The sequence below is a fragment of the Lissotriton vulgaris genome, unplaced genomic scaffold, assembly GCF_964263255.1.
Source record: "Lissotriton vulgaris unplaced genomic scaffold, aLisVul1.2 SCAFFOLD_722, whole genome shotgun sequence".
NCBI lineage: Eukaryota > Metazoa > Chordata > Amphibia > Caudata > Salamandridae > Lissotriton > Lissotriton vulgaris.
This window is the reverse complement of record NW_028247608.1, coordinates 535,799-561,920: the sequence shown is the minus strand read 5'-3', so window position 1 is coordinate 561,920 and position 26,122 is coordinate 535,799. Positions and strand designations below refer to the sequence as shown.

At 42.0% G+C, this 26,122-nt stretch overlaps 1 protein-coding gene across 3 annotated transcripts in view; it reads right to left on the bottom strand.

The window, feature by feature from the left end:
- Nucleotides 1-2,816: 2,816 nt before the first annotated feature.
- The window catches only part of UCKL1 (uridine-cytidine kinase 1 like 1), a 205,697-nt gene continuing 182,391 nt past the window's right edge, over nt 2,817-26,122 (bottom strand). For all 3 annotated transcript variants that reach the window (XM_086949749.1, XM_086949751.1, XM_086949750.1), the window contains exons 13-15: nt 21,821-21,928; nt 20,356-20,512; nt 2,817-3,218 (exon numbers count right to left, since the gene is read on the bottom strand). In XM_086949749.1, coding sequence (XP_086805875.1) covers nt 3,139-3,218; nt 20,356-20,512; nt 21,821-21,928 — 345 coding nt within the window. In that variant the 3' untranslated portion in view covers nt 2,817-3,138. The remainder of the gene's footprint in view (nt 3,219-20,355; nt 20,513-21,820; nt 21,929-26,122) is intronic.

The window sequence follows — 26,122 nt, the reverse complement described above, 5'->3', positions numbered from 1 at the left end:
ACAAATTAATCTTTGGTGCAGTGATGATGGCCTTACTTGGCACAAAGGTGGCAGTCCTTTACTTAGTGTAGATCTGGCATAAAGGTGCTCTTTCTAGACATATTTGAGTATTCCTGACTTAATGATAAATACCCCCTTCACCATTATTGTGTCCTCTCATTGCCCAGTGATGTCCAGCCTTACATACTGTAGATCTGTCTCCCCAGTCCCCTAGTTGTATGCTTACCAGGCACTTGCTGTAGCCCTTTATGGCGTTGAGATTTACGGTCATAATGATGTAAAATCCTTGGTAATAATTGATAATAAGTTTGAGGTGTCTTCTTTGTTTACCAGCTAGCACTCCCTTGATCCCACTGAGATTGGGCTTAGGGCTCAGGTCGATCTCTGAAAAGATAGAATTTCGACAACGGGCATTTTGGAGGCATTTGTGGGTTACCCCTGAGCTATCGAACTACCATAGTGGTTTGGAGGAAATACGTAAAAATCCCCTCGCCTGCAAAATCCCTTGGCTCAAATAGGTTAAAGACGCATTTGGGGAGGGGGTCGCCAATTTTTGGCTTACCCTGAGGACTATTGTTCTTTCACGAGTGAAAAAGAACTTAAGAAGCAATTTAAAACATATAAGTTTAATCATTTTTTAATACAAGTACAAAGCTCTTTAACACAATTTTTTTAGCAGCCAAGGATACTTACTTTTTAGAAACTTTCTTGATTAAATTGAGCCTAATTTTGTCAAAAATCTGTATCTTCAGTTTAGATATGGGACCCTACCATTGCATGCTTTTACGTCAAGTTGGTCAGGATCATTTAATGCGAATGACCAAGGATGCCTTTTGTGTGGTTATAAGAAATACAATTTACCACATATCTTATTTTTTTGCCCTGCATAGACCAGGGCAAGAAAAAAGTGATTGATTTCTATGTGTAGGAACCTTGGCACTAGAAGATATGAGCAGGCATATAGAATTTGCCAAACAGACTTGGCACCCTATAGACTTTTTGCTGTCTCCAGATTTCTACTCCATGCATGGTAGATGAGGAAAAGACAGACCAAAGTATCAATTTCAAAAGACCTTAATCCCTGATTTCTTATCAAAATGTGGCAAACAAAAAATTAACTTGGCAGTGCAACCTATTCATTACGGTAGTTGTAATGTAGCCCCCGGCCCGTAGACTAGGCACTTTCTTTCTTTCCTTTAGAAATATTGTTATCTTTGTTATTAATCTTGTATTTATTGTTTTATGTATCTCTTTTAGGGTAATTTACCAAAATAAAGAGTATGAAACGTGATGTCCAGACCCCATAAATGTCACCCAATCATAACAGAATCCCTTCATTCCAGCGGGGAAGACGGGATCAAAGGGCATCAAGTGAGAGAAGGACCATTCGTGAGGTTTGTTTTTCTGAGCCATTGATGAAGTTATAAGCAAGCTTGGTATTTTCAACCATGTGTCTGTGTTTGATGAAGCCTGATTGTTCTTGGGAGCTTATTTGGGGCAAGGAGCTGCGAGGTTTAAATATTAGAGTGATGGTGGATTCGGTCATTGATGGTGTGAGCACTCCATGTTTGAAGAAAGTGATTATAGATAGTCTTAAGTGGAGGTCCTAGTTGGTTCATGTATGCTTTATAATAGGATGTCGATTAACCCACCTGGGCCTGGTGCCCTGTTAGTTTTAAGCTTTTTAATCGCGGCCCTGACTTAATCAGATGTTATTGGACCATTAATTACAGAGAAATTGAAGGTTGTTTATATTATGGAATGTGAAAGGCTCTAAATATCAGCCTTGAGCCCTCTTGCCCAATGATTGAGCTGAAGGGAGAGTGCAGAAGTAACAATAGAGAACCTGCAATATCTCTGGATTTTGGTATGAATGGCGCCACTCTAGTCTTTGATTGCCAAAATATAATTTCTGACTTGTTGCTTGAGCAGTTTACAGGCTAGTAACCTGTGAGCCTTGTTGTTCCCTTTCTTGTAGTACCATTGATTCATTTAAATCATGTACTTTGCTGTCTTCATCAGGAGGTGCTGTTCCAGTGCTCCCCTCTTGTTACGTAGTTTGTGGTTGACTCGCTGAGAACTGGAAGTTACTCTCTCCAATCTTCCAGTTCAGACTTATTTTGGTGGGACAAGCGGGTGAAGCGCGTGGTAAGTGAGATTAGGTCTCCCCTAATGGTCGCTTTCGATTGTATTCCACTACACCTCCCCTTTGTCATTTTTTCAAACTAAAGTACTGTTCTGCAAATGGGTTTGCGCAGCACTGTATTTCGAAACGCAATCTCATTAATCGCTTATCGATTCTGCAAAGGTTGTGGCAGTATCAAGGAACATCATAACCGCACAATGGTCAGACACGACCTTATTGCTAAAGTGGGTGTTAAGAAATTGGGGGGACAGCCTATTGTCAAGGAGGAAATAGTCCAAGCTAGAGATTGTACTATTGACTTTAAAGAAGAAGGTGTAAACTCATTATCCTATATGTTGGATTCTCCATATGTCAATCAACTTTTTAAATAGTGAAGGAGTGCTGTAACACTATGCACCAAAGTGCACTGTGATGGCAGTGTTTTAATTAAATTAGGTGATGTAGAAGCTGGTTCTTCCGTGGGGTGTGAGCTGGAGAGGAGCGGAGTTTACTTTTGTCCTCTGCATAGAAGGGCAACAAGCAGGAGTCCACTAGAGAACCATGCAGAGTAACTCACCAGCTGCATTTTGTGCAATACCAACAGCCTATCAAAGCCGTACAATAAGCACTCATCTCATTACGCTGTGCTGTTTTCAAGAATGGTTGTCTCCAAATGCCAAACGGGCTTAACTCATATTAGAATAAAAGTTTATTTCTTTAAATATATTCTCTGCCATAAATCATATTAGCATATTATTACAAAATAAATTGAGGTCTGTATCTTCATAGCATGCTAATCGCCTCTGTGGCTTCTCAATAGACCCAGAAAACTCTACAAAGCCAAGAAGGGGCTCATTCCTGCTTTTCTCTTGTCTGACAAACAAGATGGATGTTTTATATAATCTTTGCACAAGTACAGGTCATGCTTAAAGTGCAAAGCTCGAGTCTTCGGGAATGGAAAAATGAGGTTGGAAAGATGAAAGGAAAACAGTCTGATTGAGAGTTGCATGTTATCAGCATCCTGGAGGGTCATCTTCTTCATCACTCCAGTCCACCGCGGCATCTGTTCCAAAGTAGCGATCTCCAAAATTACCTGAATATGAGAAAGATAAGAATATAACGGAGAAATTAGAATACCTTCTCTCTATAACAGATTTTGTAGTCATGGGGCAGAGCCACGTAGCACAATTGTATTTTAGATGTTATAATCAACCACAAAACATTTGCAAACCACATCTCCTAACAGTCCACAGGCAACTTTACCATACTGCTATTATCGGTGGTGTAATGCTGGAATCTGTGGTATGAAAGATTAAGGGCCTAATTTAAATCTTATTGTTATAGATATTTTGTCACAATGCAACAGAATATCAATACCGCCAAGACTGTGGTCTCCTTGCATTTAGATCGATTAAAATCACAGTAGAGACTACCCCATCGCCACCATGATTAATCCTTTTGATGGCCCGACAGCGTAAGGGCCTTTGGAGGTTGACCTTTAATTCCATCCACCTGCTTTAGATAGACGAAATTAGAGGAGTTTTCACTGCCTATCACTGCCTTGAATACCATGGTGTTAAGGGGCAGTGAAAACTACAAAATCGTCCCCTCGCTATTGGAGAGAACTCCCATGGCATGGGGAGCATTATCTTTTTTAGTTTTCAAAAAGAAAATTCCACTTGGGTATTCTCTTTTTGAAAATAGAAAACAGTTTGCTGTACGGCTCCATCATGCTTGACAGACCTAAGCCTCAAACTGCAAAAAGGATTGACAGGAACTGTTGTTATGGTGGTTCCTGGCAGTGCTTTAAGAAATGACAGCCAGCTTGGCGGTCATTTCATAATTGGACGGGCGGAGGTGCAGTCAAGTTAACATAGAAATTTACCCAGTTGCCCTGCCTACCAAACCTCCGTCTCCCAAATTATAAAATTTGCCCCATAACTATGTATCCTTGCTAATGCTTTTTCTGGTGAATACTCTAAACACAGATTCATCACCTTGTTAATCTACTCAGGTGCCAGACTGAATCTGGAAACTCTTGCTGACAGGTGGCGCATTCAGCCGTTTTTGGGGCCCTATCTTCACCCGGACAGGAGAATGCAGAACTGCATAAAGGCGCCACCCTAGAAGCTGAAACTGGTTCAATCAAATATTTCACACCCAGGAACACAGGGCGTAACATACAGAATTGATCTTTTACTGGCAGAGTGTGACAGATAACTTGGGAATTTATTAATAAACCAAAGTCCATTCTACAAAACAGGGCATGGGTAATTAGTGAGCAATCTTTGTTCAGATATAGTATTTCACCAGAAAGAGCATTACCAAAGGTAAGGAATGTATTCTTCTGAAGGGTACTGGTAACGGCTGATTCCTTGGCTTGTACATCGATGACAAAACAGGCCCCTTGCCAAATACGTAGGTCTGGGGAGTGTGACTTTAGACCCAGACGTTTTGCAATACCAAGTGGACTTTTGAATCACTGCAGTAGTGCTGGTGAAAGTATGGACAGATGCCCACAAAATGGAATGTCCCACCACCGCAGTGGTAGCAGCCTTTGTTCTGGAGAAATGAGCCTGAAGGACCCCTACAGCAGTACTTTCCAAACTTTGTAGAGTCTTGACCATTTTTTTTGAATGACAAACATTCACAATCCATCTAGCTTCAAAGAACATAAGGTAGGCGATTTTATTAATATAACAGTAGACATGCTTTCAAAATGCTTTGAATCACCAAAATAATATACTCTTTGCATTTTTTCCTGTAACTCTCCAAAAGCAACTGTTCGTAAATGTCACAACCTTGAACTCGCCCTTCTATATATCTTTATCAGGCAGTAGCCAATATATTGATCTGCCCATAAGCGTCAGATAGTGGACTGCACTGGAGCTTTTCAGAGTAGGGGTGCTGGCCTGTGGCATCTGTTCACTAAATTTACAAGGTTCTAAAAAAAATCTTGCTGTTGATACCGGTCATTTTTGCAGTTTTGAAAAAAACCCTTCTGCAGCAGAGTATGGGGTAAGGGCCCATATCCATTTCTGTTTTATAATGAGTCCCAGTGGTGAATTTTGGACTCCATGTATGTTGCAGTTTCACATAGCGCAGACACTGCCCGAGGCCATGGGAGGGCTTTACATGAGCACCAGATTACATTGTAAAAGGTCAGATTCTTTTTATTTTAAGCACAGGAGATTAAGTGATTTGCCCAGAGCCAACCCTGGGACTCAATCCTGGTCCCCGTAATGTAAAGTCAGCAGCGCTGGCCGGGAAGGCACATCCACAGTTTTCAATTCATGTGTGAAAGTCGTACACACTTGGGATAACTGTGTATGATTACAAATAGTGAGCGTATTCTCTGTTGAAATGGCTTTTGAAGTAAAATAAAATCAGTAAAAAAATATAGGGATGTTCCGGAGTCGTGCTTTGGAACAGTTGCAAGAGTTTGTTTTAAAACAGAACTTCAGGACATAGTTCAGCACCTGTGCACCAGTGGCGCTGGAACAATTTTCAGAGTAGGGTGCTGACATCAATGTTACATCACTGAAGTCATAGGGACTGCAAACACTCTAGCTTCACACAAAGTATAGCAAATGTATTCAGCATGAAGTGGTAAGGATTACTATGTAGCTGATGGTGCCTTTTGGAGCCTACGGATGTATGACGTTACAACGCATGCGTTTACCACGCATGCTGTTACAACGCCAGTTTTACAACGCAAACCTTTATGCATAGTGCTTTGGGGTGCTGGATAGTGAATAGTTTAATTTACTATTCCAACTCCAGTCCCCGTGGACACTAGGGAAGGTGTTAATAGTAAATTAAATCTATTCCCTATCCTAGAGCGCCCCCCAGCGCAATGCGTTGTAATGGTTTTCGTTGTAAAACCTGCGTTGTAATAGCACTGCGTTGTAAAAGTTTCGTTGTAAAGGATGTTTACCGGAGCACACTGTTGCAAATATATACTAAAGCACTGTGCTGCAGCGACCTGTCATTTATACACTGCTCATTTTCCCTTGCAATGGCCAATAAATTTGCACAGACACAGTTTTACTGATAAAACTATATAGCACACAAATGATAATGTGGAGACAACGGTTTTCAGTGAATATTTATCATTTGCACATTACCAAGTAAAAGTAGCTTGATTTATTTTGATTATATTAAACTGTTCGTTTCCATCACACTTTATAATTACAAAAAAAAGCGTGCTTTATTTTTTGATTTCCTAACTGCTTATCTATTATTTTGGATAAATCAACTTTATTGTTTTTGCTAAACTAAACAATCAGTTTTGACAACAATGTACGTCAAATAGCTGGTTATCGTGAAATATATACTCATTGCTGGCACTTGGTTATCACTCTTCCTCTAGCAGGTAGTGTTCCCACCATTTTACTCAGATTCTAGAATCTTTCTGGGGGCAACCCTTAGCTTGGTAAATAAGTTGTTCTAACCTAGCATATCAGTCCCCTCCCACCCGCCATTCTGAAATGGTAGGAGTTGAGAGGATTTGAAGGCATATCACGTTTGGCAACCACAGTACCCACCTCTACCATTACTCACGCACCGGAGCACGCTGAGGTCCTCTAGCATGCCCAGGAGTCCATTGGTCGCTCCAGGACTTGTGACAATTCCTCTTCAATGCCTCGCCAATACCAGGCTACCAGGGGCATTTCCATAACACGTGAAAGAAGTCTGCATCTGTATGGGTGTATCAAAAGCAGGTGGGGAGTCCTGTCGGTATGCCATAGGCACCAGGATGTGAAGTACGTGGTAAGTAAGTACTTCAGCTGCATCAGTTACAGTTGGAAATATATATATATATATATATATATATATATATATATATATATATATATATATATATATATATATATATATATATATATATATATATATATATAAAATATAATATAATATATAACTCGGAGGGGCCATTCAGGCATCCTACCAATCAACATCTTCATGGGGGGGCACCCATTCCATTCCTCCCAGGGTTTGTGGTGTGCAAACACATCTGGGGCATTGATAACTTATGTGCAGTAAATCTGGGAGATTGCTTCTTTGCCCAGTTGACCAATGAGGAGTTTAGCTTCAAGTGGGTTGTGTTGAGGTAGCTCAGATACTCCAGTCAGGTGACCAACCAGGGCGTCATGTATTTACAAGTACATATGAAATTGCATACATGACTGGGGGAAATGATGCTGAAGGTCTTGAAAGTGCACATATGCTCCCTGCATCAGATATCGCCCAGAGTTGTGATATCAATGTTGTCTCATTCTGTGAAGCCCTCTAGTTGGGCTGTGTGGTGTATCCATGTTCCCTGCCATACTGGGGTGTGTTGATGCAATTTCTTGTCCCAATCTAGGATGTGCACGGCTGAGTGCCACATCTTAAAGACCACCGTAGTCACCTCCAGGAGGTGCTGAGGGAGGAAGTTGCTGTAGGAACTCCCCAGGACATTGTCCTGTCCGACTTGGGAGATTTCTGTTCAATATGGCAGGTCATCCTACCCGCCGTTCAGCCAGTCATTTGTTACCAAATTTTGGGCCTCCCAATAGTACAAATAAATATCAGCCATCCCTGTCCCCTCATCATATACAGATTGTCAACACTTATCCATGGGTATAACTGGTGGGTGGCCCACCCATAAGAAGTTGCAAATCATGGTGGCGGGTTTCCAGAACCATTAGTTTGGGGCCAAAGTGGAACATTTTGAAGGATGTATAAAAAACAGGGGAGGGTCATCATTTTGAATAATGCTACTCTCCCAAGCAGGTGAAGTGGGAGTCATTCCTATCTCTGGAAATCTCATTTTATTTTGGTAACTAGGGGTGATAGATTAAGGCTCCATGCCAGGTCAGGTTCCCGGTAGACAGTTCCAAGTATTGGAAGCTCATTTTTTCAGTGGAAATACCTATTTGCCATTATGTATCTCCTTGGAGTGGAATTGGAAGAGATTTGCTCAAGTTCATTTGGAGTCCGAAAGCCTGTTCAAATAACCATAGTATGTTTTTTGTAAGGGGCCCAAAAGATGTGGGTTTGCTAGGAAGATAAGGCCATAGACCGTGTAAAACGGAATCCTCTTGTCCCTTCTAATTCCAGCCCCTTATTCCAACATCGAATCGAATGAGTTACGCTAGTGGTTCAATAGCTAGGGTGAAAAGAGCGGGAATAGGGGCCAGCCCGATTGAGGCCCCCTGTGAATAGGAAGTGGGTTTGAGACCACCCCATTATCTTGTACTTGGAATGAGGGTTCCGAGTACAGAAGTTTGACGTAAATCTAACATCGTGTGCCAAAGCCTATTCGCTTAAGGACCTTGCTCAAGAAGGACCAGTCCACGGTGTCGATTTTCTTCTCGAAATCTACCAGCAAGAGGGCATAGGGATCACGTCTGGAAAGAAGTGCACAAGTGCCATGTGTACACGGCGTATGCAATGATTAGTACTCTAGCCGGGCATAAAGCCATATTGGTTTAGGTAAATCAGGGTACTTGGAGCCTGCTGGAGCCTATTGGCAAGGACTTTGGTGTAGATCTCAACCTGAGAGTTGACCAATGAGCTCAGTCGATATTAGAAGCAATAACTGGGACGTTGTCCCTCCTTTGGGAAGACTACAATTGTGGCCCTGTCTAGTTCTGGGGGTATATGCCCCTTGAGATTGCCTCAGTCCAAAGTTCCAGGAGAAAAGGGTTAAGGATATCATGGAAAGTCCTGTAGTATTCTAGGAGGAACCGATCTGGCCCGGGAGTTTTGCCCGTGTTCATTCCCTGCATGGTTCATCTCTCTTGTGGTGTAAGGGCTTTCCAGGTCTGTTCTCAGGTAGGGCATAAGCGATGGGAGGGAAATATCATTTAATATCAAGTCTTCTGTTTGCTCCTTAGTCATGGATACAGGGCGTAGAGCGTTCAATAGTACTCAGCAAATGTGGCTGCAATTTCAGTGGGTTTGCTCCTGTGCTCTCCAGACAGTTATCAGATTTGGGGGATTATTCTGAAGGCCATCTCTTTAGTTGCCAATCAGTATAGTAGGTTCCCACTTGTATCTCTATATACATACACATGCCTCGTTGAAACCCTCCAACATTGCTGCGCCTCATTCAGAGTAATCTGTCTCAGCAAGGCTCCGGAGGAAACCATCCATAACCGGATCAGGGGAGGCACTGAAGTCTCCTCCTGCTATGGTGATCCCTGTGGGAAGTTTAGGGTGGTCTCCTCAATCGCCTAAACTGCCTGAGTAGGTACTGATAGAATGTAAAACTTAGAAAGTTGTATTGTCACCTTTCAAGGATGCACTCCATTCTCACAAAGCGTCCTTGAGGATCTGAGGTGTTGTACATTAGACCCAGGGGGAACGACTTTTGTTGGAGAATAGCCACCACCTTGGAATCACGTGTAAACCCAGCGTGAAAGATTGCATCATATCCTAAGAGCTTTAGGAAGGGGCATTGTGCTCCCAACAAGTGGGTTTCCTGTATCTTCAAGACACAGGTTTGATTAGCTTGGCGTAACAGAGGACAGCCTTTTTAAATCTGTCCAGTAAGCCATTAATCTTATAGGACATAAATATAAAAGTTGTCATGGGGACTGTAAGTTATATGAGGTGTGGTTGCCAGAATCTGGTGACACCCAAAGCAATATTGTCTGAGGGAGTGCACGACTGCACAGTGACTTATGGCCATGCAGCAGCATGTAGATATGTTTAACCTGTGTAAGTACGGAACTGTAATGAACAAAAACATAAACATACAAAACTTCCCTCCCTACTGCCCCCCTCTCCATGCTTCACCCCCAGAGCATCTGTTGCCCCATAATACTCAAATGCAAATTACTGTTGCAACTTAGATAATGGCGTGGGAGTGGGACCTCACCCTGTGCAAGATATTCAATTGTGATACAATACTAAGGTGTACAGCAGTTTCAAGTCCTGGTAAGGTGTACTGTGGCTGGGGCCTGGGCGAATCCAAGGCCTCAGCCAGGCAGCCTCAAGGTGGGGCACCAACCCACAGCATGTATGTAGGTGGTTAGCTGGATCAGGTTTGCAGCAAGTACAAGCATAACTTACGTCCTTCCTTTCTACAGGAACTGGTGCCTCGAGGGTCGGGAGAGCCAGATGACTTCTTCATTGCCTTCGTGACCTTGTGCGTCATCTTGTTTTATTTGGTCCCAGTCTGTTCTGCAATATGGTGGATCTCCGTTATGAGGCTGCAGTCCCTCTGTGGTTTGGGATTTCAGTCGCCCATTCCCAAGCCTTATTATTCTGAATCTTTTGTTGGGCTCATCCCTTTGAACCTACCCTACCTCTGCCACCAAGAAAAGTCAATGTTGCTTGCTCCATAGCCTGAGAGGGTTATCGATGGCCATCTGTGAGACCCTTATAGTATACACTGAACTTAATGTATTGAAGGCAACGGGAAGAAGCAACCCTAATGAGTAGGGAATTTGTGTTTACTTTGTTCATGGAAGCCTGCACTAAAAGACCATCCAGCATCATAAATGTCAGAACTGTTGGTGCTGGCCTGTGATGCTTCGCAATGGTGCAACTCACAGCTAGAGCAGAAAATGGCTTGGAGTAAATTACCGGGTCCAAGTCGATCAGAGTATTGTTGAAAAGCAACAAGAGCTCAGAGGTTGATGGCTCAGGTTGAAATATTTCTGTGAGGGGGTTTTCCTTAGACTCATTAACCACATGGCTGCTAGGCGTTTTCCCGTCCTGCGCTAAAAAATCTAAAACACCATAAATCATGACGAGCTGGCCTTGTCATCCGCGCACGGCAGGTAAGCGCCATGACGAGCCCAGCTCGTCATTAGCTTCGAAGGGGTTAAATAGCAAGTGCCAATTTAAGCATTTCCATTGGCCTTCCACCACAACCGTAAAGGAGGCATGTTCCTCCATAGAATGAATGAATGAATGGGAATTTATAAAGCGCAAAATAAACCCAAGGGCATCAAGGCGCTCTGTACAGATGAGCCTACAGACACAACCAGCAAACATACTCAGACCCGTCACGCAGGGAACGGCCAGGTCTTAAGGGTCTTACGGAAGATAGGGTGAGCATGTTGGCCCGAGAGGGAAACAGGAGGGGAGTTCCATGCCCTGGCCGCGGCCTGCGAAAAGGCTCTGCCACCCCATCTCACCTTTTTGAATCTGGGAACCACGAGCAAATATTTGTTAGCTGACCTGAGATTCCTCAAAGGAGCATACCTATTGAAGAATTTCTTCATGCGCACTGGGCCGTGTCCATAGTACGCATTATGGGTAAGGCATAAGGTCTTAAACAGGACTCTACGGTCCACCAGGAGCCAATGCAGAGAATTTAGAGGAGAGGAGGCCGAGTGTTGCTTGGGAAGGTTCAATACCAGCCTAGCAGCAGCATTTTGTACCAGCTGAAGGCGGCGCAGCTGACCCTTGTTGATTCCCAGATAAAGGGCATTGCAATAATCTAACCTGGCCAATATGAGGGCCACAACCACCTTTTTTCGAGCTTCCAGTGACAGAAACAGGGACATTTTTCTTATGACTCGATTGAGTCCAAAACAAGTGACCACAGTTCTGGAGAGCTGATGGGACATGGAGAGGCAGTCATCAACCACCACTCCAAGTTTTTTTGCTTGGGAGACAGGAGTGGGACATGTACCCAATGAATTGGGCCACCACTCGCTCGACCAGATGTCAGAATTGTCCCCGAAAATCAATACCTCTGTCTTCTCACCATTTAATTGAAGGTAATTTTGAATCATCCATGATGAGACCGCTGTCATACAGTCTTTAAAATTTTGCGCAGAGTCCCTAATCTTTTGGGTAATAGAGACCATAATCCGCATAAGACAACACCTCCAATCCGAAAGATTGCACCACCCTTGCCAGCGGGGCCACGTAGATATTAAAGAGGGTGGGGCTCAGGGAGGAGCCCTGGGGCACTCCGCAGACAAGGGGGGATGAATCAGAGTAAAAGTTGCCCATTCTAACGGATTGAGACCGCTGACTAAGAAATGAGGCGAGAAGGTCCAGGGCCCGGCTGCCAACCCTTAGGAAACCCTAAACATGTATCCAAGGTGGACTCCAGAGAGGTATCCAAGCCAGTGGCATGTTGAAAATCCAGGTATAGGCATTCATCTGAATAATAAGGTGGAAGGAAATTCCCTTCCTTCGCGTTACCATCCTCATTATGCGGAATATGATGGAGGCCTTCAACAGCGTCTAAACTGGACCCACATATATCCCCTATATTCCAGAAGTGCTATTTGTGAGGCAGGTAACTGAATGGAAGCCCTCCCTATCCCAGTATTTACTGTGGTACTTCTGTACCTTGACAATTAGCAGGCTCTAGCTGACAATGGCTCTGTGTCTGGAGCTGGGTGATCAATCCAGAGCTGGGACTGTTTGAATCTTAGGCGGGATCGAGATAGAGCCAAAAGGTGTGGCCTTGAGCATAGAAGAGAAAGCACAGTCAAGGGACAGAGCAGGCTGACTTCAACCAGAGTCAGTCAAGGGGCCCACCAGCTTCAGTCCAAAGGGTCCATGGGGCTGGAGAACGTACCAGAAGGAACAGAGAAGGACTTAAGGAGCTGCAGTGTGGCCTCTTTGAAGGCTGTCACTTGCTGCAGAGTTGACGATAAGACTGTGGAACTTGCTGTGCATTGGCTCCAAAGGCAGTATGGGATGGGAGTTTAACACAGAGATAGGATTCAGGTATCACGAGTGTCAATAGCATAAACTTTCTCTAGATCAGCAATACGTGGATGTGAAGAATCTTTGCCCATGCTTCTTTTGTTTCTTCCTCAACTTGTTCTTTGATTTATTTTTCAAATTTGCCTCAGACCTGGCTAACGCGTGCTAAAGAGATCGGCCATGTTTCTTGTAATCCGTGATGTAGAGCTTGGCCTCTCGGTTCCCGATGGACATCAGGAGTATAAAGGACAGTTGATGCATGGCTTGGAGCCACAAGGCACCACAAGCAGACGTTGTGTGGGTCTGTTACTGACATATGCTTCACACATACTTGGCATGAAACCTGTCGTACTCAACATCCCTTAATACTGCCAAAATTAGGGAAAAGAATTTGAAAACTCTGAAAACCTAAATTGGTAGCAGCAGAGTGTGGGGGAGACACACCACAGTAGGAAGCTTAGGAGACAGGTATTATGTCTAGCAGAGGGGCCCAGGCGCAATGTGACTCAGCGTAGAGAGGACTGGAGAGACATGATGAGCCTGGAGGCTGTTGTGGTACGGGGCAATATACACTGGACTGAGGTGTTGAGAGGAGGAAGGGATGGTGTGTGATGGGTCACAGCAAGGGGCAGTGCCAACACTGTTCAAAAAGCATGTTCTATACGGCCCTTTTCTTCTGGTACCCTGGAATAACCCAGGATCAGCTCAACACTGGACACTAATGTAGAGGCCGTTAGCTCTAGAGACTGCCCTGCTAATTATCGTGTAATTTTATAATGGTACCCTGATAGTTTCTTCGTTTTAAATCACAATTGTGGTTGTATGGTCATGGGGGTTGCTACGTTATTTGTTTTTGTGAGTTTTTTTTGCGGGAACTGGATCCAAAGGTATTGGAGCACTTTACATGAGTACCAGTTGCCTTACAGACAGATACAGATTTGCCCAGAATCACAGGATATTGAGCTTCCCTGAAGAGATTTGAACCCGGTTCCTCAGGTCTAGCTGTTAGGCATTTGTCATGCAGTGTTATATTCAAAAATAAAAATTGTTTATAAAATAAAAAATAAAGAATTAAAAAAGAATATAAAATTATAAAAATACAACCAACAAGTTAAAAATCATCTGACCCGAATCTGAGAGAAAATCATAAATCTGCCTCCACAGGTCAACAACCTTGTATTGGTGCAAATGTACCACCTTCAGGAATACACAAAGGTTTTCAGAAGTACACCTGGAGACCTGCTACCGTCACAGGTTTCCAGGCGTACTGCTGGAACAATTTTGTGAATTCCATTTGTCATGTGAATATATTTTCCATGTGGAGGAAATCCTTTCCTTAAAACCCCAACCGTTTGGTGGGTGGAAGAGGGGTGTCATCTGATGTCTTTCCCACCTTGGAAAGGGATTTCCTCTTGGCTATTACTGAAGAAAACGTTTGATCTATATGAAGACAGAAATGATTACAGAAAAGTCTGTGGCTATTCACAAATGTTACATTTGTGGATGTTTATTATGTCAGAAGGCATGCCTGCACTGTATTTTTCATGTGAGGAGATCCATTTAAGAGTACTTAATCCTCATTTCTGAATTAGTTAACTGTTTGTACTCTTATAAAAAAGACTTTGTGGCAGCCCTACTTAAAGTAGCTTTGTGAATCAGGTCCGTCATAAGCACTAACTAAAAATCTGAAAATGAGAGAGTTCATAAAAAAGAATACATTATATATAAAGAGCAATAATTCAACAATATTTTGAGCCCTAATGGATAAGGGCTGTGCTAAAAAGGAGTTGGGGGAAGGGGACTGTAAGAGGGGGAACTAAAAACAAATGCTGGGGACTGAAGAATGTCTGCATTTTGAATAGGAGTTTGGCTCCACAACACAATGAATTTGAACTCAGGACTGTGTGTGTAACTCTTAAGAAATAATAGTTGAATTATCGCTCTATAGTAGAGGAGCACAGAACAGTGGTAACTCAAGGGGGTTAGTTTCCTCCCAGATTTAGAACGATAACTGATTATCTACCAGCTCAGTGCCTGAGTGTCTTTTTTCATTACGGACAGGGCTATGTGGTCATCCAGACTTGAATGTTAACCCTTTTCCCTTCTTATTTACCATGCTTCCGTTAAGCTAAGCTGCCACTCTCCACAAGGTTTCTGTGTCCTAGTTTACCAACAGTAACAACATACTTTCTTCTGCCTTTCTGATCCAGGACTCTTTAATTTTTTGATACACCTTATTTGAATTTCAATGCATTTCAGGCTAATGAAAATGAACTAATAAAATTCATTTAGCTCCCAGAGAACGAAAACATGCAGTACTCCAACCTTTTTTTTATATTCTTTTAATTTCAAGTTGTATATGGCGGCCATGGGCAAACAAATTTCTTCTACTTGTGGCAGGCATAAAGAGTATGATTGAGTCAGTCCCTTAATGTCCAGCCATGAAATTGGCTGTATTTTTTCCACAACCTGTAGCTAAATCATCCAAGCCTGGATTTCAACAAACTACCCGATACTAAACCCAAAATACAATTCGTCCTGTTTGCCAACTACACCAAGCATTCTCTGATTTAGTCATGACTCTCCAACTTAAATTTAACTTCACACCCCCACTGATAGCGCAGCCCAAATCACTTGGATTCACCACTGACTCAAACCTCTCCATTAACACATTGACAACAAGACCAAAACAGTCTACTTACAACTCTCAAAGTGAAGCTTTTCTCTCAGGAGAATACTTGAGAACAAAAGTTGAAGCCCCTAGTCCTTCCCCACCACCAAGATTGATGCAACACCAGCTCAATGTCATCCCAGATACCTCGCTCGCTCTCCTGAGAGACATTCTTCAACCAGCAGCATGGCTCACCAAGAGGCTGAAGCAACCCAACCACATCATCCTTGTGCTGGAGGATCTAGACTTGCTCCCCCTGAAAGGGCGTATCTTCAAGATCACTTTTAAGGACCTCTACACAAAGACCCAATCTACCTAGCTAACTACACATCTGGATTTCAGTGCCAGACATTGGAGTACCAACATCGCCAGATGAGAAACTCAACACTGCAGGAAGAACAAAACAAGAAAACAACTTTCTCAACCTATGCTCCCAGGATCAGAAACAATAACTCTTCCAACATCAGAACAGCACAAACCATTTGGCAAACCATATGACAATTCAGAAACAAACTGAAAACTCACCTCCTCAAGAAAAACTACCTCAGATAGGCCGATATCTTCCAACTCTCACTAGATCTATCACCTCCCTCTCCCATCCCCCATATATCCTCAATAGGGTTTGCCCCCTGACAAAGCTTAGTTGCTAGCTGGCTAGACTTATGCCATAGAAATTCCAAAACATACAGTCAAACATATTGGACTGCCTCAGCTTTTTTTATAATTTATTTTTGTACCAGTTTCCTTTAGCTTTTTTTTGCACAAATCTACCTGGGTTATGGGCCTGTTTTCCTTGAATCTAATCCCTGAGGCTAACCTCTGTAAGACCTTTTTCCAGGACAACATTACCAGATAAAGATTACCCCCTGTTTCCTGATATTGATGGACTTCTTAGCTGCCTTTAACACAGTGGACCATCCACCCTCATTGACACCTTGAAGTTGGGAATGGGAAACATTGGCAAAATCATTCACCAGTTTTCCTCCTGCTTATCCATCTGATACCAGTTTGTTCACATGGGCACCACTAGGTCCCAGAAAATCCCTATCGCCTGCATGAACATCCAAGCTTTCATTGCATCCCTTACAGGCAAACAAACCTCAGCTAGGTCTCAGCCGGGCCGTAGGTATGTCACTGCAAACATCCGCCAGGCATATATATGTGTTTTATGTTATGTTATGTTATGTTATGTTGTATGTACCAACAAAGACACGCTCCAAGGTGCAAGATTCCGTGCTGTTCAATGTTATATGTCATGGAAGCGCAAACCAAAGAGCTATCATACGTAAAACAAAGATCACACTCGCCAACACCGGAGCAGCAGATAACTGCCAGAACTACTTAACCTTTGCCCGCAAACAGTTATGTGTTATATGTCACATTGTACTGTATTCTGTAATCTGTAAATACCAATAAAAACACTTAAATAAATAAATAAATGCTCTTCTACACCACATAAAAAAAACTCGGCAATAAACCACAAGCACACAACTACATTTCAAAACCTCCTCTGCTGCAGACATGCAACACCTCAAACACCTTCACCTCATCCAGAGCCTGATGCCGAACACTACTTAAGTCAAACCCCACTAAAACAGAATTCATGCAGATCCCCAAGAACATCTAGAAATAACTGTCCCAACCTGGCTCAATAGCAACAACCTAGAAAGATTCGAACCAATACTTTGACAAAATGCGGAGTCAAATGGATTCACACTTTACACTGACCTTGCACTTGTGCAGCGCAAAGTTGCCCACTCTTTACACGTCACAGAAAACCTGATAAAAATTATCTATACGTAATAAAGTCTAATGAAAGATGAGATCACACATAAAATTAACAAGCACTTTGTACACGAGTCCTAAGTGTCTTTATGATTCTTGCAACTCCTCTGCACCTGACACTGCTAGTGCCGAGAATCATTATTCCATAAGTTATACTCATCATATAGAATGTTTACTAATGCCGAAGAAAGGCTTCTGATGTTTTAACACAGAACCCGTTTTATAAATATAAATTGTTAAGATTCATTTAACAGTTCACTGATGTTGACAATAAAAGTGACAAACTAGATTTTTAAAGAATATATGATTAGTATAACTAAAAGGACTTACCATTATAACTTATGATACACTGACAGAATGGAGTTTATTCTAGACAGTCTACTCATTACACTCAATCCATAAATGGTTGCTAATTCATTTATGCAGCTGCTTGAAATGTCATTCTTAACTTAAAATGATCTTTATGTGAGTAGGATACTACTACGGATCAAACGATATTTGATTCTCAATGCATATATGTTACTCTTAAGTACTTTCAATTTGTAGTATGTAGTCATATTTAGCATTGTGCAGTTTGATTACTTAATGCATATTATTCCCAAGTGAATTAAAAGTACTAAGGCTATATTATATGTGTGTGTGTTTAATGTGCAACTACATATAAATTGTGCATTATGAGCTTTATGTCTTAAGTTAGCAGGGTTTTCACTTAAGGCCTGAATCGTTTTCTCATGGGAATCATCTGTGCTTAGTATTTTCAGCTGGCTTGCTTTTTTGCAGGTTTTTCTCAGACTTTCTTTTGTTAGAAAAGATACTTTAATTTAACAGTGTTAGTTACATTGCCTGGGACTGGACGGCAAACGACAAGTACACAGGAACTTATGGTCAAAACAAAGGACTGTTGTTCTTTGTTATGAGTAGGGGAATAAGCAAGCTGATGTTCCCATGGACTATATGGGAACATTTCTTCATGTTGTCGATAGACTTACCTTATGGATATTGCAACAAAAACAATGAACTACTATTGATGACGAAACCAAAGGGCAGTTTCCAATGAACTGTACAGTTGCCCTGCACGATGTGAGCAGTCAGCGTGACGCTCTCAGACTGCTGACGGTAGAGTATCTTGGGGTTCTTTGCTGAACTTCTGTGCCGTATCTTTTTTCTGCTGCCTAAGCAGAGCCTTCCTTGGATTCCGACCCAAACCCTTTACAAACTCTCTTGTTCCTAGTATGGACTCTTAAGGACAATTCTCCATTTCCTTTTTCCCTTGATGAACTCTGTTACTTAAGACGCATTTTGAGACTTGAAGACATCTGACCGAGCTTCTAAAATGCTTCTGTTGATATTACTTCTACTTTTATGCCTTATTCCTATTGTTCTCTGCAGATTTGCTACTTTCTGAGTCCTGAATAGACTCATGCTTAAATGTCTAAATGGTAATTGGACTATTTAGAAACTAAAATAGAGGAAAGATTCTCTGATTTAATTCTGAGCATCAGACATTAATGTTACTGTTTTTCATAGTGGCAACTGAGTTATTGGTTTGTCTAATTCTTGTTCTCCGAAAACTTCTTTAGGAGGCTTGGCCTCCCTGTCACTATTATCTATTTATATAGCATGATCCTAAGAGTGATTTATCTGAATTTGATTACTAACTAGTAATACAACCCTTGAAACTGGCTATCGATTTCTGGTCCTCATTGTGCAACCAGTTGTTTTTTTAATTGATCAGACTGGTTATGCTAGCTCTCTCTCCCCTCAGTGCATTGAAGAAAGGTCCATCAGAGGACCAAGTTAGCAAGTAAATAAGTGTGAGTAAATGATCCAGTAACAAAGATACATCCATAACACTAGGTTAACAGTCCAAGCTTCCTCAAAGAAACTAGCTATTCCTTCAATCACATGTTGACTGTATCTTTGTTTTTGTCCTGATAGTGCTCCAGTGCATTTCGGCCTGGTTCACGCTATACAAATAGTGCATGCATAGATACATACCAGTCACCTAATCAGTTTTGCCAAACCTCTCTCTCTCTCCCCTATGTCACTTTTACATTATAGAAGTGAAAATGGCCTTCAACGAAGGAGATGCACATTTAATGTATGTTTCAATTGATAAAAAAGTGTGATGCTGTAAACATCAGGGTTGTTACTGTATTCTACAATAACTGCTATACTGTCCTACAGATAGGAACTTGCATGATCTTTTTATGATACTTACAGTAAGAAAAGATTATTCAAATGGCTTATTGACAATTTCCAATCTCTACTTTTTTTTAAAAGGTTTTGTTGGCCCTCATAAATTGACTGGTCTTGGGTTGTTTGTGTTTTGGTTCAGGGAAGGCCTGTCCTAACATTTTGTGCTAGATTGTTCCTATTTGTGCAGCTTCATGACTGATTTGCATATGGCTGGGTCCAAACAGAGGTGGCATGTTGAGAAAAAGAACAATAGGTTGGAATGCTACCATAATGAAAGGCAGTGTTAGGCAAACTGCAAGCATTCCTGCCATCACCTTTTGTGTGTTTGATGTACCACCCTAAGTGGCAAAGGTATATCCAGACATGGGTCTGGTACTCACTGTGCTATTGGAACTAACCTACACCCAATTTAAGAGCCCAAATAAGAGTGAAGACAGTCATGGGTTGCTTGTGTTCTGAGGCAGGGAGGACCTGGCCTAGCAGTTCGGGCTGGACTGTTCCTATTTGAGCAGTGTCTCAACTGACTTGCATATGGCTGGGTCTAAAATGGTATGGTGGGCAAATGAACGATCAGTTGGAATGTTCCCACGAGCGATTGACAGTGGTTAGACAAATTGTCAACATTTCTCCCCTCAACTTTTTTTGTGTTCGATGGAGGGGGTGTTCTAGACAGCCAAAGCAGTTGATCTAGAGCAAGAGTTCTTTGGTTCTTAGTTTTGGAAAATAATACTTTTAAAACAACCTAGAGAAAGTGTTCTTCACAAAGCTAAATGTGAAGGTTGTATGCAACATAGAACAGAGGTACAGACTTCAGTGCCCCGAATGCAGGTGCACAAAAGTGCTACAGTGTCTGGAATAAAAACAGGCTGTGCATGCCAGACTATGCATATGGCATCTCGCTTACCAATGCCTGGGATGATGCGGAAGAGGTCATTCACTTTCTTATCCACAGCCGTGGTAATGATCTTCACCTGAGGGAAGGCATAGGCCACGGAGTGCACACCCATCTCTGCCATGAGCAGGGACAGCAGGAAGATCTTATCTTCAGGAACATCATGATCCTACAGAATAAAGCAGAGGAACTGATTTGCAAGACTGACAGACACATACATCACAACACTGCACTTCCAATGATTGCAGGAATGCTACACACCTCAGTCCGAATCTTCCTGAATTGTTCTATGAATGTGCATTTCATAGTTCTCAAAGGATTCTCAATCTTAAAAGAAAAAAATAAGCAGTGGCCTGCTCTGATCCACTGAAGAGGTTATTTAGTTTGATCTAATCTCAAACCCATCCTTCCCAGCTTGCACCTGGCCCTTTAGCACAGGTCTTTTATAAGTTCCCATAATTCATGCCTAAGGGCGCTCGGCAGAATTCTAATTTTAGTCGCCCCATTCCAGATCCTCATGACACTCAGCACAAGTAGGCTATCTGCTTATGTACAAATAGCCTTGAGTCCTTAGCAGAAGTCTGTGAGTTGCTTCCATTATCTTCACCATACTCAGGACCCCTTGGCATATGTCTAGTGCCTGTGTCCATCCTTTTCAGTGCAATTCTGTTTAGGACTTCTTGGCACAGGTCTATTATCTGGTGCTATTTTTACCAAAATACTTACAACTCTCAGCACCTTTGTTACCTGTGTATACCCTTACAAGAAGGTTCATACAAAAACTATCACCACATAGCTGTTGTCTCTTTCTAGCATACACCTGGCCACAATCTGAAAGCTGCTTTACTCCTTCTCAGCGTGTTTATGTCCTCTAAGCACAGGTCTTACTATATCTTTCTAACCTTCCCAGCATGGTTGTGGCCAAGACCATTCAGCCTAATTCGGTCACCTGATTCCACCTTTCGTAACATCATCCTCCTCTCTCAGCACATGTATCTTATCTGTTTCCATCCTTTACAACAGGCCCAGGATCTCAGAGAAAATAACTATTTGTTTTATCCTTCGCAGCAAGCACAAGTGGAAGCATTTCAGTACTAGCCTGTTAAACGTTTCCATTTTCCTTAGCATGCTCCTGACCGGCACGTCTCAGCACTAGATTGCAATTCACTTTCATTCCAAACAGGATGTTCATGGCCGGTCAATACAAACAATTTATCTGCCTCAGTCCTTCCTAGCATGTTTGTAGACAAGGGAATTTAGCAGAGTTCGCCTTATCAATACCACAAGAACCCCACAGTCTCCTTCTCTGCTACTGTGATCTATTCTTCCCAGAATGGCACTTAGAACATATGTACTATCTGTTTTCATACTGCCTATCTTGTTCACGGACGGCTCTTCAAGTCATGTCTAATATTAATGTTCCCCTTTCGCAAGCTTATGGCCACTCTACACGTCTCTTAGCTATTTCAAAACTTACCAGCAGAACCCTGACTGCCATCATGGCTGCTGCTCCAGTGGACACTGTGCAGTCCATAAGGATGACATGATCCTCGCTGATGTCCTTGGGCAGCCTCAGATAGTGCAGCTGAAGGGAGACATGGAAAAAAAGAAAGAAGGGTTGATGAGAGGGAACGTGTGGAGGGGTGAAAGGCAAAGTTAACAAAAGTAAAGAAGTAGAAAGAGGTATCAAGGAAGGAAACAAACACATAGAAAGACACCCAACAGAAAACAAGAGCGTGAAATGTGCAGGACGAGGGAGTTAGTTAAGCTAAGAGAAGTCAAATGGATTGGGGCAGTGGGACTGAAAGCAGACTAAATGGGCGATGTGGGATAAGGACAAGGGGAAGTAAGGAAGAAAGAGAAAGCAAGTGATGTGCTGAAATATTCGGGTTGCATAGACTCAGAAATCTATGGTGGCAAATGTTCATATATTTCTATCAGCTTGGACCACAGCATGTCTAATAGAGTTTTCATACAGCGTCGAAGAGGTCATGAAAAAGAGAGGGGCACTTTTAAAGGGCTCCTCTTTGCTCCAAACAGTGCACAAAACAACACTACTTACCATTGCATTTATTAAAGGGAAAATAGGATTAGGGACGTAAAGAACCACCCTCTACATGGCCTTATGAAGCTTTAGACCAAATACAGTATTCATCTTTATTCTTTTCAGCCTTTAGGATCCACAATTGTTCTTAGTTACAGATTGCTTTAGACACCTTCGACAAACCTACAAATAACACACATGAAGGATCTGCCAGATAATTATAGGAAAAATAAGAAGCTTTTGTGGCTGAGGGGATCCAGAAATAGAAGAAACATGAAGAAACAAGCAACTTCATTTTCCACTACAATGCTAATTTGTGACATTTCTGTCACCTCAGTTTGATGAAAACCTAGCCTATGTGTAGATCTCATTCCTAATCACATACTTGTCTCTACTGAGTGGGAAAAGCCTACTTATTCTTTGGATCCCAGCTTGCAACACTTTGGCGTGTTGGTAGAACCTTCATCCCTGTTGAGGATTTGAGTGTACTGCTCTGAAAGTATCATGACATAGAGTACCCTTAATGTGATGTAAATAAAGGTTGCAGACTCATCACTTGTCTTTTCAGAATCCTGCATTAATTTACAAGTGACATGGTCAGTTTTATCAATCCGAAATTTAGTAAGACGCCTAGATCTTCTGATATGTGTCTACTAAGGGCTTGCAAACTACTGTACCAGATTCCCCACTGCCCTCCTTCTTGCATAATGATAGTGATTCAAGGGAGCATATTTACATGAAAATGGTACAGAGCGGTGCTGCAAGCAATTTTGCTGCGGCGAGCTCCATCATTTTCAAAATGCAGGGATGTGCCGTATTAACATGAATACGGTGCATCCCTGTCCTCACCTAGCGCCAACGCAGACACCCTTGCTCCATGGTGCAAGGGTGCCTTCCTTGCAGGGATGATTGTGTTTGTGCAGGAAGGGACACCTTTCTGCACAAAAAAATTCCATAATGGTATTTTGCTCCTTCTATGTGTGCTGCAGAATGCACACATAGAAAGAACAAAAAACGAGGGGAAATTAAAGTATAAAAGTATTTCTACTTGTTGCACCACATTAACACCTCTTTTTGAAAGGCAGTAGTTTCTGGCACTGCCTTAGATTTACAGTAACCCTGGGCAATGAACTCTGATCCGCTAGCAGAGTCTGGGGAGATTTGTTCTGCGGAGTCAGCTACTAAACTGTACCCACCAATGCTTTGATAAAGCAACTTTACATGGTAAAAAGCATATAACCAATTCACAAAAGTGAACTTTGAAAAATTAAACATATCAGGCAATGAGAGGTGATAATTTTGGGGTCCCCCCTAACCTAGGGGGAGGACTAAGTAGATGCCTTGAACACAAAGAGCATATCATGCTGAACGATTCAGTGGTGGTCCCAACCTCTTAGGACCACTCCAAGCACAGTTATGGGCAAAAATACAATCCCAACCAAAGGCCCTGCAAAGCATTATGGGACGAGATTAGCAGTGGGCAGTGAATATTATAGTATCCAATATCAAAACATTTCTCAAGGGGAAGCAGCTCTCGGGCTGAGCTGAGAGCTAATACTATAAATTCTACAAAGAGCTGCAGTTCAACTAGTCGTTGCTAGGTGTCCCTCAAGTCAAATGCTTTTGCATTTGACTCATGAGGGACACCTAGTAACGACTAGTGGAACTGCAGCTTCATGAAAGGGTTTCAATGCTTTTGCATTTGACTCGTGAGGGACACCTAGTAACGACTAATGGAACTGCAGCTTGATGTAATAATTTTAATGCTTTTGCATTTGACTCGTGAGGGACACCTAGTAACGACTAGTTGAACTGCAGCTCTTTGTAGAACTATTTTGATATTGGATACTATAATAGTCACTGCCCACTGCTAATCTCGTCACATAAATGCTTTGCAAGACTTTTGATTGGGATTGTATTTTTGCCCATAACTGTGCCTGGGGTGGTCCTAAGAGGATGGGACCACCACCGAATCGTTCAGCAAGATGTGCTCTTTGTTTACAAGACATCTGCTTGATTCTCTCCCTAGGTTAGGGAGGATCCCAAAATCATCACCTCTCTCACTGCTTGCTAAATTTTCATTTACACTTTTGGGAAATGACTATTTGCATTTTAGCATGAAAAGACCGAAATACTTCATTTTACCAAAATTATATGAGGTCTCTGTTTTATTAATTGGGAGTCAGACGGAGCGAAGTTGTGAAATTAACAGAGTTTTTTTCAACTTCGTGGAATTCCGCGTAGTAGTACTCCGCCAACCACGCCCACCCTTAATTTACAGATCCTTGTAAATCTGAAGCAGTGTCAAAAAGCCATGGGTGTTGCTGAAAATGCCCACAACAACACCCATTGCACACCCCTTTGCCGCAGGCAACTGCGTTGCAGAAGGCCATATTTACAAGCCTATCTTAAGCCACACAAAGTGGCTTAGCGCGGCCTTGTAAATATGGGCTAGCATAGAGCACCACTGGAGCGTCAAAAAAAGTGATGCTCCAGTGGCGCTAGGGGTTTGTAATATGCCCCAAAGTGTGTATAGGGCACATTGCAGTAATCAATGGCTCCAAGCCATTTGTGCAGGTACTGAGCACTGAATCAAGTACTTACATACTCTGAATTACAAAACCCAGGCATCAACTAATCAATGGTAACCTGTTCTCTATACCTGTGGCTCTTAACCTGTGGTCTGAGGAAACCTGATGGCCCACAAAGCCTACTCAGAGTGTCAGCGACTGCTTAGAAAATTTAATAAAATTGAAAAGTTAGTAAAGTGTATATAAATAAAGAACCAAAATGTGAAATTGAAAATGTCAAAACGTTCTGTAAATGTAAAGGAATTTGAAATTGGATGTTAAAAATTAAGTTAGTGTGCTCAGATTGGTTCTTGGTAGCAGAGCAAATTGTTAAAAAAAAAAGATAGTATTACATTTTGTATTTTTTTTTCTTTGTGAATTAATTCAAATACGTCGTCATTTGTGTACATGTTTGAATGCTTGTTTCTGTATTTTTTGTATATTGTTTTACGGTTCATCAAAAATACTTAGTCTGCTCGCTCCACTTCTAATAATGGCTCAGTGGGGGTCCCCGCATTCCAATAATGATTTAATGGGATTCGCCAGGTTTCAGTAATGATTAAGTGAGGGTTCACAGAAGTCAAAAGGTTAAGAACCACTGCTCTACACCAACCAAGAGTCTGATTACTGGTCATTTGTACTTTCCTTGAGTTTTTTCACTCATTCTCAGTCTGCTGAATTATTATTATTCAATGTTTTAAAAAAGCGAAAAGTAGACGTCCAGGGCTTCACAGTGGAACATGTTCTATACAGTATCAGATCAAAAAGAGAAAAACTAGAATATTTACAATGGTTCATAATTTTGGTAAAACCAAGCTGTGCATTTAAAGAGATTGTGAGTATGTCTCAGGGGAGCTAGTTCTACTCATCAACGGATATTACCAAAGGAATTGTTATTTTAAGTTTTCAGTTCTTATTTGAAGTTTTCAAAGGAGGTGACTGTCCTAATGTGTGGTGAAATGAATTCCAGTCTTTTGGTGCACTTACGGGGAGAGATTGTTGCAGACACTTTTCTTTATGGAATGAAGGAGTAATCAGCTTGAGCTAGATCGAACTGTGAAATGAGTGCCGACTGCCTAATACGGACAGTTTTTGCACAAGGTATTTCAGAGATCTAGTGTGTGTTGCTTTGGGGATGATGGAAACTAATTTAAAGAATTTTCTT